The sequence below is a fragment of the Periplaneta americana genome, chromosome 4 (genome assembly GCF_040183065.1).
Source record: "Periplaneta americana isolate PAMFEO1 chromosome 4, P.americana_PAMFEO1_priV1, whole genome shotgun sequence".
Taxonomy (NCBI): Eukaryota; Metazoa; Arthropoda; class Insecta; order Blattodea; family Blattidae; genus Periplaneta; species Periplaneta americana.
In genome coordinates, this window is record NC_091120.1 from 202,014,932 (window position 1) to 202,027,527 (window position 12,596).

Here is a 12,596-nt window from a genome sequence, read left to right on the forward strand (position 1 = left end):
GAGGTTATGTTTGGTTAGATTATGTGTGTAGCATTCTCAAAGGTTAGGTTAGGTTAGGTTAGATGTGTAGCATTATATGAAAGGTATTATATGAAGTTATGTTATGTATAGTATTATATGAGATTATGTTAGGTTAGATTATGTGTGTAGTATTCTCAAAGGTTAGATTAGGGTAGATTAAGTGTGTAGCATTATATGAAAGGTTAGGTTATATTAGATTAGGTGTATAGTATTATATGAGGTTATGTTATGTGAGGGTAGGTTAGATTAGGTTAGGGTAGATTAGCGTGTAACATTATATGAGGTTATGTTATGTATAGTATTATATGAGGTTATGTTTGGTTAGATTATGTGTGTAGTATTCTCAAAGGTTAGGTTAGGTTAGGTTAGATTAGATTAGGTGTGTACTATTCCATAGTATAATTCAAAGGCATTTTCAGTTATTTACTTTTATTCATGCAAATTTGTTGCAAGTGTAAAATCGCCGGTAATTTTATTTACCAGAGTTCGCAACCCTAAACATACATCGCAAAATCTCATTATGTCAAAAAAATTGACATTCATTTTTTGCTTTGGAACCACAGTTCTTTTTTTTTTTTTTTTTGCGAGTTGTTTACTGAGTAGAATTGTGTAAATTTAATTTATGAAACGTGATATATTTATTAATTTGTGCTTTGTGAAGTTATTGCATTTCTCTGATTAATATGATGAGTTAAAAAAAATGCAAAGAAAATCAGTTATTATAATATTATTATCCTGTACATAGCAAGATCGATTATTCAATTGATAGGATATTTTATGAGGTTGTCACGACTGAGATATCTATTGTCAATTGCTTTTATTTGTCAGAAGGCCTTGACTGACGGGTATATAAGGACTCGCGCTCTTAGTCGTGGAGGTCGTGGTATGGGATGGCGCACAAGCAACAAGTTATACTAAATATGTTTATTGTAAAATTGGCCTATGTCTTTATAGTGGGCGGGACATAAGTAACATTCACCCACGGGAATTTTACTTGAAGTAAGTAAAGAGAGGTTTGGAAATAAATCCCGAAAAGACAAGAATATGATTATGTCTCGTGACCAGAATATTGTACGAAATGGAAATATAAGACGTGAAAGAAGTGGAAAAATTCAAATATCTTGGAGCAACTGCAAGAAATATAAATGACACTTGGGAGGAAATTAAATGCAGAATAAATATGGGAAATGCCTGTTATTATTCGGTTAAGAAGCTTTTGTCATCTAGTCTGTTGTCAGAAAACCTGAAAGTTACAATTTATAAAACAGTTATATATTACCGGTTGTTCTGTATGGTTGTCAAATTTGGACATTCACTTTGAGAGAGGAACAGAGATTAAGGGTGTTTGAGAATAAGGTGCTTAGAAAAATATTTAGGGCTAAGAGGGATGAAGTTACAGGATAATGGAGAAAGTTATACAATGCAGAACTGCACGCATTGTATTCTTCACCTGACATAATTAGGAACATTAAATTCAGATGTTTGAGATGGGCAGGGCATTTAGCATGTATGGGCGGGGCGAATACAGAAATGCATATAGAGTGTTAGATGGAAGGCCAGAGAGAAAAAGACTTTTAGGAAGGCCGAGACGTAGATGGGAGGGTAATATTAAAATGTATTTGAGGGAGGTGGGATACAATTGTAGAGACCGGATTAATCTTGCTTATGATAGGTACCGATGGCGAGATAATGTGAGGGCGGCAATGAACCTCCAGGTTCCTTAGAAACCGTAAGTAATATACTATTTATCGACATACTGCTTTAATAAAATTGATTAATTAGAAATCAAGGCATTAATAACTTCGCAAACTTCTAAATATCACTGTTTCTACAATAATCAATTCATATCTATGCTTGTATAAAAATATAAAAACTGAAATAAAAACAACTAAAAGAAGAATACCGTAAAGAACTGAAAATTTAATTCCCACCAAATCTCTCTTGTGATTTCCATCCGGATAACTGAATGCACGTCACTGCTGATAATAGACATAATGCCCTGTTAAAAGACATTCACAACATAATATCATAGACGAAATTCTCCTTTGGGAGCGATTGGAATAAATGTATAAAAACAAAAATTGGAGCGAAGCATGTTGGTCTGAGATTGACATAGACGTCGTAACTGGAGGCAGATATGTTGTTCATGGTTTATATCAGATAATTGGCTTTCTCCTGGTTTTCAAATAGTAGCACTATATAAATATTTGTTATAAAAGATAAGATACAGTTCTCAGCATTACACATTCTACAGATGGTTGTCAATCTCTCTCTATCCTTTCAGTTATGATGGATGTGATCAAGATGGAATCCGAGGTCAACTCAGTGGCTGTAGGAATAGGTGACGATATGGAGACAGAGGAGAAGCTTTTACCAGAGGTAAATGAAAAGTGATTTATTGTTGATACAAGTTTTTAATTCAAAACTAGCCAGACTCCACAGCTATCTATTTAATGTTCTTATTAACTAATGCTGAGTTTTTGTCAGCTCCTTATGAGCAAATGCTGGTAACTTTTGGTGCTTGATCCCGGAATCATTTCACCACATTATAGCCTTCATTTCATTCAGACGCTAATTAACCTAGATGTTGATACAGTGTCGTAAAATAAGCAAATAAAATAAAAATAAAATTGTCCTAAACCTGTTATGCGATCAATTTTAAAATAAAATCTCTTCACATAACTTTCCTACAGCTGTTATGCAATTGATTTTAAACTAAAATCTCTTCACATAATTTTCCTTCTGCTGTTATGCGATTAATTTTATACTAAAATCTCTTCACATAATTGTCCTACAGATGTTATGCGATCAATTTTAAACTAAAATCTCTTTACATAATTTTCCTACAGCTGTTATGCGATCAATTTTAAACTAAAATCTCTTTACATAATTGTCCTACAGCTGTTATGCGATCAATTTTATACTAAAATCTCTTCACATAATTGTCCTACAGCTGTTATGCGATCAATTTTAAACTAAAATCTCTTCATGTAATTGTCCTACAGCTGTTATGCGATTTATTTTAAACTACAACAGACTTCTGTTTGGTTCGATTCAATTTCACTGCATGTGAGCAGCAGAAGACGTTTCGTTTCAGTTCTGTTGACTAAGTGGGAGGCCGATATTAAGGTAGCCTTGAGCGTGACTATAAAATAAACCAAACTAGATGTAAACATGTTCATTACGAGCGCGGTATACTCGACCGTGTTAGGCACGAGACAAGTCATGGAAGCGAATGGAATGTCTTGCAGTATTCTGGTCTGTACAAAAAGTATATAGAATTTCTTAGGTCTATTTTCCGTTCTCTGTTTATTATTGTGGGAAAATTTCAGGCCACGGATTCCTCACTGAGAATTACATTTTGAAATACTAAAAAGATCAAATTTGTCTCGTTTTTCGAATGCGCACCTTCATGCTTATGAAAGGAACTTTACAGTGCCATTAATTTATTTTGCGTTCACAAGGTTGGAATTTCGGAGGAAGAGGGAAAGCAAGGAATTCGTGTTCTGAAATTTATCCTTCCAATGTTGGTTTAAGTGCTCTACTATTACTGTTGTGTTTGTTCGATGTTTATCACCGATGCTGTAAGTGTTAGTATTCAGATTCAGAATCACTGAAATCATCAACCTGTAACTAACGAGAACAGATCCAGAATTTGTAATATGCGCATGTTCTGCAGGTGGACAACATGTTAGATCACGACACTGATGAGATAAAAGTGGAGTTGGTGGATCCCGACTGTGGTCTAGCTTCAAGCTTGTGCTTTGAGGAAATGCCAATGCCAATTACATTTCCTGTTGTGAAGAATGAGCCTGAGGTAAGTGCAACAAGAACCAAATTCCTTGGCTTACAAATCGATAATGTGTTAAATTGGAAAAATGATATTAATGAAATTACCCGCAAACTAAATTCAGCAAGTTTTGCTATGGCATCTATACTAGAGATAGTAAATGTCAATACCTTAAAAACAATATACGGGGACATCATTTTATTTTTACTGACATTTCTAATATTAACCTGGCTATGCCTTTGGATCAACGATTGATACCCCCTTCCACGACTGGAGTTCAATGATACTGGCGTAATATATATAGGAAGGAAGAAAAGTAGTTCATCCATTTACGTAAACTAGGAAATATCACGCTTTTGAGTTTGATAATTTTCATTAGGTTTTTGTTTAATCAAAATACAGTAGAGTATTAACAATAAGTATTTTTACTCACGAAATCAGCTCTCCATGCGAACGTATTCATTTGCAGTTTATATTATACAGTCTACAACACATTAGCTTACACTATAGAGAATGAAGTTAAATTGAAAAATAATCATAATAAGTAGATTTAAACACATTTTCAAAATGGTGGCCGTTCATTTCGATACAGGCTTCATTTCGAATGCGTGTAATTCCAATTGCAAGTTTCGTCCTTCATACTAGTAACTCATGTTGAAATAATTCTGTACCTACTCTCAGAGTACCTTACGTACTGTAAAATCAATCTTCACTTCTGCACGATCCGAAAAGATAAAATTACTCAGACATGCAATCTACTCTCCGTCCCAAGTGGTTATGTTGCAGGATCACAGAAAGGGGGAAAATCACGTGATAATTAATTACTTAACCAGGCCCTTTTATTTAAGTTATATTAAACAGTTGTATGGGTATAATATTACGTAGATGTCCAATTCCTAACAGAAATTAATGTTCGCAGAAAAGAGCTAAGACAGCCCAGCCACTAGCCTTTACAGAGAAGGGAATAGAAGCAGGTGGGGGAAACCGGGATGCGAAGTAGGCAAATGGATGACAGTATCTATGCGAAAATGATGCAATATTGAAAACTCTTTCGTCACTGGAAAACGCGAACTTATTTTTCGAACGTACTGTTTACTATGACAGTAAGGCTACTATGACTGTATATGCGGTCTTGGATCTGTGTGGAGTACGGTTGAACTTCATTAGTAGAAAGGGTGAGAATGAAGTACATTCAAAAACTCAGGTACAATAAAAATTGAAGTAAAAATAAAATGATGTCCCTGTACTATGCTTACTTGCTCTCAGTAGGTAATAAGTTTTAGGAAAATTACACAGATAGTAACACCATACTCCTACTACAAAAAGGAGTAATTAGAATAATAGTAGGTGCCAAATCTAGGGAATCGTGTAGGACTATTTCCAAAAATCCTACACATCATGCATATGGCTTGTCAGTATATTTTTTTCACTCTCAGTCATCCTCATATGTAATGGTGAAGACTTCGTAACTAATTGAACAGTTCATAGCAACGCGTAAAAAATTACTTTCATACTCTTTCGGCAAGTTTATCATGCTGTTAAAAAAGGAGTGCGTTATATTGCAGTAAAAACTTTTAATAGCCTCTCTATGGCTATAACAATTTCACGAGAAATAAGAGTACTGGAGAAATAGCAGATCGGAAACACAGCTCATCAGATACTACATTGTCCTCCATAAACTCATGAAGCCTCTACAGGGCTGGAACTCAGATTTTAACCCTGAAGAGCTGTAATGTAACGTCTTTCTTGTATAAATGTACTCTTCTTTTCCAGGAATATTCATGGGATATGGACGAGAAGAACCTGGACGTAGCAACAGAGGATAATGCAATCTTGCCTGACAAGTGAGTGCAGCTGGTCTTATTCTCTCTGATTCTTTTAATAACATATTAATAATTAAGTGAGACGTACATTAATTTGTGTTCAATGTTGAAATGAGGGAAGAAAATATATTTTGTTGCTGAATGTTTTCTCCACTATTTCACCACTTGTTATTCACCCACACTTGCCATTAGAGAACTTTATATGCTCAATTAATTTATCTAAATTCGTCAGACAGATGACTGAATATTCTTCATACAACACAGTGATTGTGGCATAAAAGTAAATATTGAATAATGCAATTTCATTACCTCATCGATTACATATCTTCCTCTGCATTATTCTGCCGTGCCATGTTTTCCATTCACTTCTCTCCATTCATCCTCACCTTCACGTCATTCATTTGTTTTATCTGTGCTTATTTATTATAATCATTTTAACTCTTAGGTCGTAGGTGATGTCACCACAGTGTATAGCTTAATGGTAGAAATACTTGTTGCAGTTGTACTGTATATTATTGCAAGGTAATTGGGATCCATTCCGGCATTTGCTTCTATTTAATTGAAAATGATTTATATATTCAGTAAACCCCGACAATATTGTTCTGCACCACGGATCGAAGCCAGGGACCTCCTCAATCCGAGACCCGTGCATTATCGCAGTGCCATCTCGCTTAGCATAGAATTTATTTCCTTTTATTGGGGCTTTTAATTTCATATTGCTATTTTTACAAAATTTTACTGTCGGATAATAACAAAATACTCTTAGCAATTCAATATTTTTTTACGAATATGTATTTGATTAATGTTTGTTTATATATTTGTATAAGTTAAATTAGAAAAATGGAAATTATATATTTCTAGTTAATTCAACCTTAAGTTTTATACCCTCTTTGTTTCATATAGTTACGTTCATCATTGTTGTGTGGCTCCCTGAGCAGGGGTTTTAATCCTTCGGACATGATTTCTGTTTATTTTTGTCCAAGTTCTTTTACCAGCAATATAGTAATCTTACAAATTATATATGTTAAATTCATTGCTTTGATATTTCTACGGGTCCATGCCTCTGGAGTAATGGCTAGCACGTCTGGCCGCGAAACCTCGTGGCCCGGGTTCTATTCCCGGTTGGGGCAAGTTACCTGGTTGAGGTTTTATTCCGGGGTTTTCCCTCAACCCAATGTGAGCAAATGCTGGGTAACTTTCGGTGCTTCATGTCATTCAGATTCTAAATGACCTGAGATGTTGATAAAGCGTCGTAAAATAAACTACTAAAATAAAAAAAATATTTCTTCTCTGAATTAAATGTAATGAGGATATTAAACTGCACTCTCTCACCCTGAGGTATTCAGAGGTCTTGCCTTAACAAATTCCACCTTATTTCAGACGCTGTCATTCTTATAACTGTTTATCTCTCTTGGAAAACTTTTTTTTGCTTACCACCACATAGAGATTCTTTAATTAGTCTCTCTGTAATTATATGAGAGTGATTGTTGGTTCTATCGCCAGCATAGGTGACGAAAATACTTTGTAAAACTATGTGACCTCAGATTTTGAAACTGCAGGTTCACTGGACCATGTGATGCGAGCACTGCAGATGTCCTGGACAATGAATCTCTGAGTGAAGGAATGGCACAAAGCGACGATCTGGGGCTGCAGCAGCTGACAGCTAGTCAGACAGATCACAAGCTGTCACATACAGAAGACAAACCCTTCAAATGCCAATTTTGTTCGGTAGGATATAAATTAAAATCCTCTCTCAAATATCATCTGCGTTTACATACAGGTGACAATCCTCTGAGATGTGAGATTTGTGGGAAATACTTCTCTCTACCCCAAGCTCTTAGATATCACATGCGCTCCACACACAAACCATCTTTCAAATGTGACATCTGTTTCAAGAAATTACCCACACCAGACAGTCTGAAAATACACTTGGAGTGGCATTCTACCAGGGAAGGTTTTCAATGTAGCATTTGTGGCAAAAGTTTAGCAAGTGCTAACTCTCTATACCAACACTTAAAAAGACACACTGGAGTGAAACCTTACAAGTGCAACCTTTGTCCTCGCGCGTTCACTACAAAAGCTTCTATGGATTATCATATACGCTCACACACTGGCGAGAGACCGTTCAGATGTGAGGAATGTGGGCGTAGCTTTAAAAACAAACGATGTCTCAGAGTACATAAATGCAAACGGCCACAATTTACATGTGATATTTCTTTAGAGAATTTACCCACACAAGGCAGTCTCACAGTACACATACTTTTTAAATGTAGCATTTGTGGCAAAGGTTTGGCAAGTGGAGACGCTCTAAAGAGACACTTGAAAACACACACTGGAGTGAAACCTCACATGTGCAACGTTTGTCATCGTGAGTTCTCTAAAAAATCAACTTTGGAATATCATATACGCTCACACACTGGCGAGAGACCTTTCAAATGTGAGGAATGTGGGCGTAACTTTAAAGACAAAAATCTTCTGAGACGACACAAATGCAAACAAGACACTCTACGTGATATTTGTTTCGAGAATTTAGAGACACCAGACAGTCTGAAAGAACACATGCAGTCGCATTCTCTAAGGAAAGATATTCAATGTAGCATTTGTGGCAAAGGTTTGGCAACTGCTAACTCTCTAAATCATCACTTAAAGAGACACACTGGAGTCAAGCCTTACAAGTGCAACCTTTGTGCTCGTGTGTTTAGTTCAAAAGGTTCTTTGGAGTATCATATACGCTCACACACGGGCGAGAGACCGTTCAGATGTGAGGACTGTGGGCGTAACTTTAAAAACAAACAACTTGTCAAACGACATAATTGTCCACAAAGGCCACAAACCACGTGTGATATTTGTTTTGAGGATTTAGAGACACCAGAGAGTCTGAAAGTACACAAGCAGTCGCATTCTGCCAACAAAGCTTTTAAATGTAGCATTTGTGGGAAAGGTTTGGCAACTTCAGCCACACTAAAGAAGCACTTGACAACACACACCGGAGAGAAACCTTTCAAGTGCAACGATTGTCATCGTGAGTTGACTACAAAAGTATCATTGCAGTATCATATACGTTCACACACCGGCGAGAGACCGTTCAGATGTGAGGACTGTGGGTGTAAATTTAAAGGCAAAAAACTTCTCAGACAACATAAATGCAAACAACAGCCACAAACCTCGTGACTTCTTATATCCTACAATCTTTAGCAGTAAAGTGATGTATGATACACGATTTTATTGGTGCGTATTGGGAGCCTGTGAACTCGACACTTCGGTTTGTTCCTCATAAGATTTCTGAATTGTCTTTGATAATCAGGCCTGGGGGGTTTGGACATGAAAACATTTGCTAGGTTACGAGGTACACTAGCTATAGCTTGTTATCCTCTGCTACGTCAACGCAGTACTGTCATGTTTCCATTCAACATCGACATAAGTTGTTTGTTTACTGACTTCTGCTTGAGTTTTTATGACATAGTAAAAAAATAGTAAATTATGGTTTATTTAACGACGTTCGCAAGTGCAGCGGTTATATCTGCGTCCCCAGTGTGCCGGAAATTTGTCCCGCAGTTCTTTTATATGTCAATAAATCTACTGACATCAGCCTGTCGCATTTAAAACACACTTAAATGCCATCGACCTTGGGATCGAACCCGCAACCTCCAACATAGAAGGCTAGCTCTATACCAACTACGGTACCGAGGACGATGTTATGACGTAATATTATAAGTTTGTATCGATTGTCTTTCTGTTCCTTACCGTATATCAGGAGTAGAATTCAGTTGTCTTTTAGCCTCAGTACTATGAAGGTGTATCAAAATGCCGCCAATCAGGAGTAAAACATTGGATGTGCTTGTAGCGGAGCTCTCAGACGTTCATTTTTCTGCTAAGGAAGAACGAATAATTGTGAAGTGTGTAAGACAATTGCAAGAGTGAGAGACTGTCATGATTTACAAACACATCGAACACATAAAGCACATTCAACATCTGAAGGGATATCAAAAACTTTTTCCTTCCATTTTTAATTATGTCCTTATTGAACCTCTGCAGTGTAACATATTACCATTAAGCAAAACCTGCATGGTATAATCAAAAACAATGTGCAATAAGAATGTAAGCAAAACGTTTTTGATGTCACTGTAGAATTGTTTTGTGATTCAAATGCGGATTCCTCAACTATTATTATCAATTGTGTTGATGCTGATTTTAGCAAATTTTCCTTTCTCTAGACCTCACAAGGAGCATTTCAAACTCTTCGTTGTAAAGAATACATGTGGAAAATTGCCAATTGTAATAACAGTGCATACCCATTAAATGCTTACTTATTGCGAAAGAACTATGGATTTCATATGGTCAATTGTTGGTGATAATAAAATATGTGTGTCGATAGACGTAATAACCGATAGTGTGGGAAGGTATGTGAGTAATGTGATTTTGGGAGTGCTTTCGGTTCATGAACATGGACGTATATTTCTTTTGACACCCGAAGTGTTGGAAAAGGTGAAGTATTCAAAAATTGTTAATTTATTTGAAGTTCCTTGTCCCTTTCATGGCCATATAATGTTAACGACATGGATCAGTGAAAATAACTAAAAAAAAAAATTAAAAATGGAAATTTTGTTTTTAACTCTAAAGGATGTAATAATGTTTGTCTTCTAAATTTGTGCTTATTTTGGCCCTATGACTGTCTAAAGAGACCAGCGCCTGCGTGGAATTGCAGCCCTTTAAATTGAAATTCAGCTGTCATTGCGACACTTTTTGTTTTACATCTAAGTAACTTTACTTTTCATTCACATAATATTTTGCGCTGTTATGCAAGAGAAATTTGTGATGTGGTGGAGTATTAAAAGAGGAAAACGAAGTTAATCTGCTTCAATAGTGTTTTATATATTTGAGAGTCCATTTATTTTCTATAATTTGAATTATTTATATTCTAAAATATTTAACAATCCATTCTACGAACTATGACAAATTTAACAAGTGATTTGGGCAAATTGGCTGAATCACATCACTGTAACATACAATATTAGAATGATCTTTCTCCATCCTTAAGAAAACATAATTTTAGCTAAAATTAATTAGTAGCTTCCGTCTTACGATAACAAATGGAAATTTGAGCCGAAAACAGAGAAGTGTTCCTGCATATAATCACTCAGAAGAGTATTGTTTATAATAATCATTCAAAGTCTTGTCAAATTCATAAAAAAAATTCGCTCTCTCACACTCCCCACACACTTTCACAGTTACACATAGAAGCATGCCACACACATTGTACTGCTGACATAGGAACTTCATTTGAATTGTATTTATAATTAGATATGTACATAAACATCACATAAATTGTACAAGGTGTGTTCAATTGATAAATCATTTTTCCCCTCTCCCCTTCCTTCCTAGCTCTCCCTCCTCCCTGAAATAAAGTGGTGACATAGGAGTGTCGTGTCTAGCAAGCTAGAGATCCAAACAAGCATATTGAAAAAGTAATGGACCTAATGAAAAGCTATGAAATTATACTGAATCTCCATTTTCTGTCGCCTCGGGTTAACGTAAATTCGCATTTGACACAAATTTCAGCTTCTGAGAATGATTGCATAAGAACAATGTATTTTCATATTCGATGTAATAAAATTTAGTTCAGAATATGACTTTGTTTATTCTAAAAATATATTAAGGCAGTTAATGTTACAAGAAACTTATTTCAAAAAGTTACGAAGTTTTTATTCGGAGCTTGTCTGATAGCTCAAAGCATTCCAACCGTCCACGCTTCACATATAGAATAGTATATAGCTTCAATGTTGCTCTATGGCACTGATTGTAAACAGCTTCCAAAACCATATTTCTGGGTCACTAAATATCACTGTTGCGTCGTGTAAAAATTAATCTCTATGTGTAACTTCCGAAGCCTGGTCCTAGCCCCAAATTAATATTTATTATGATTTCTTCCCAAAAATTAAATTCAGAAGTATGCTCCTTAATCGAAGCATATTGAAAATATGAAGATTACCGTAAAGTGGGTTTGACTTTGAACAGTAATTTAGCTCCTTTCTAATTTAAATGCTGTACCCAATTGCGAAAAACTGTTTAAGTTGTCAATAAATTAGTTCAGTTTTTTCGAAATAGGGTACAGCATTTAATTTAGAAGGGCGCTAAATTACTGTTCAAAGTCACCTCGGCGTTCAAAGTCACCCCGCTTTACGGTAATATAACAAATTGATAGCAGCGACTCGTCATCAATAATTAATTAACTTCGTGAAGTCATACAATCCATGCTCGTGAGTAAGTAATGCTACTTTATTTAGTCTTATTCTTACGGTTCTAGGATGTCAAAAATGTGTAACATCGAAATAATTCTTAAATTCACTTTATTATTAATCTTAGATTTAGAGTGTAAAGCTCACTGCAAACCCAGCATTCTCCAGTCGTTTCTATATTCTGCCTTTCTCTTTGTCTCGTCATATGATTCATAAATCTTCAATCATCTGATATCTTATGCTGCATCAAAATAATAAAGGTTTAATTTTATTAACTTCCTTGTTCGTTTGATAAAAGAAGTCTTTTATCATTCAAATAGTACCGCAGTAGCATTAAGATCATACCGACATTATAGAGGTGTCGGGTTTTATTCGACTGTAGATAAATAATTCATTTGATATAATCTTTAGCGCCGCATAGATTGATACTAAAATATCTGTCGCCAAAAATCATATTTCTGCTGACTTTAAATATAACAACAAACCTGTTTCTAAGCAAGCGACGATGACAATATTGATGATGATGAAATGGGTGGTGGTTTGCTTCACGGCTGAATGTCATTGTGGATGTGAACAATAATTAGTAGTATTCTTAATTAGAACTGAAATTTAGTGGTAGGTGTAACCTGTATAAATATAGGTTTATTTTACGATTCTTTAGGGACTGCGATGCTTATCTGGCGTCAATATTCAGTTGATAAAGCCAGCGAAATAACTTTAGCGCCG

The 12,596-nt window shown here is 35.5% G+C and overlaps 1 protein-coding gene across 4 annotated transcripts in view; it reads left to right on the plus strand.

Moving 5' to 3' along the window:
• The window catches only part of LOC138698626 (zinc finger protein 431-like), a 31,372-nt gene extending 20,394 nt beyond the window's left edge, over positions 1-10,978 (plus strand). For all 4 annotated transcript variants that reach the window (XM_069824711.1, XM_069824713.1, XM_069824709.1 and 1 more), the window contains 4 exons: positions 2,306-2,400; positions 3,701-3,838; positions 5,585-5,655; positions 7,194-10,978. In XM_069824711.1, the coding sequence (XP_069680812.1) occupies positions 2,306-2,400; positions 3,701-3,838; positions 5,585-5,655; positions 7,194-8,805 (1,916 nt within the window). In that variant the 3' untranslated portion in view covers positions 8,806-10,978. The remainder of the gene's footprint in view (positions 1-2,305; positions 2,401-3,700; positions 3,839-5,584; positions 5,656-7,193) is intronic.
• The last annotated feature ends 1,618 nt before the right edge of the window (positions 10,979-12,596 follow it).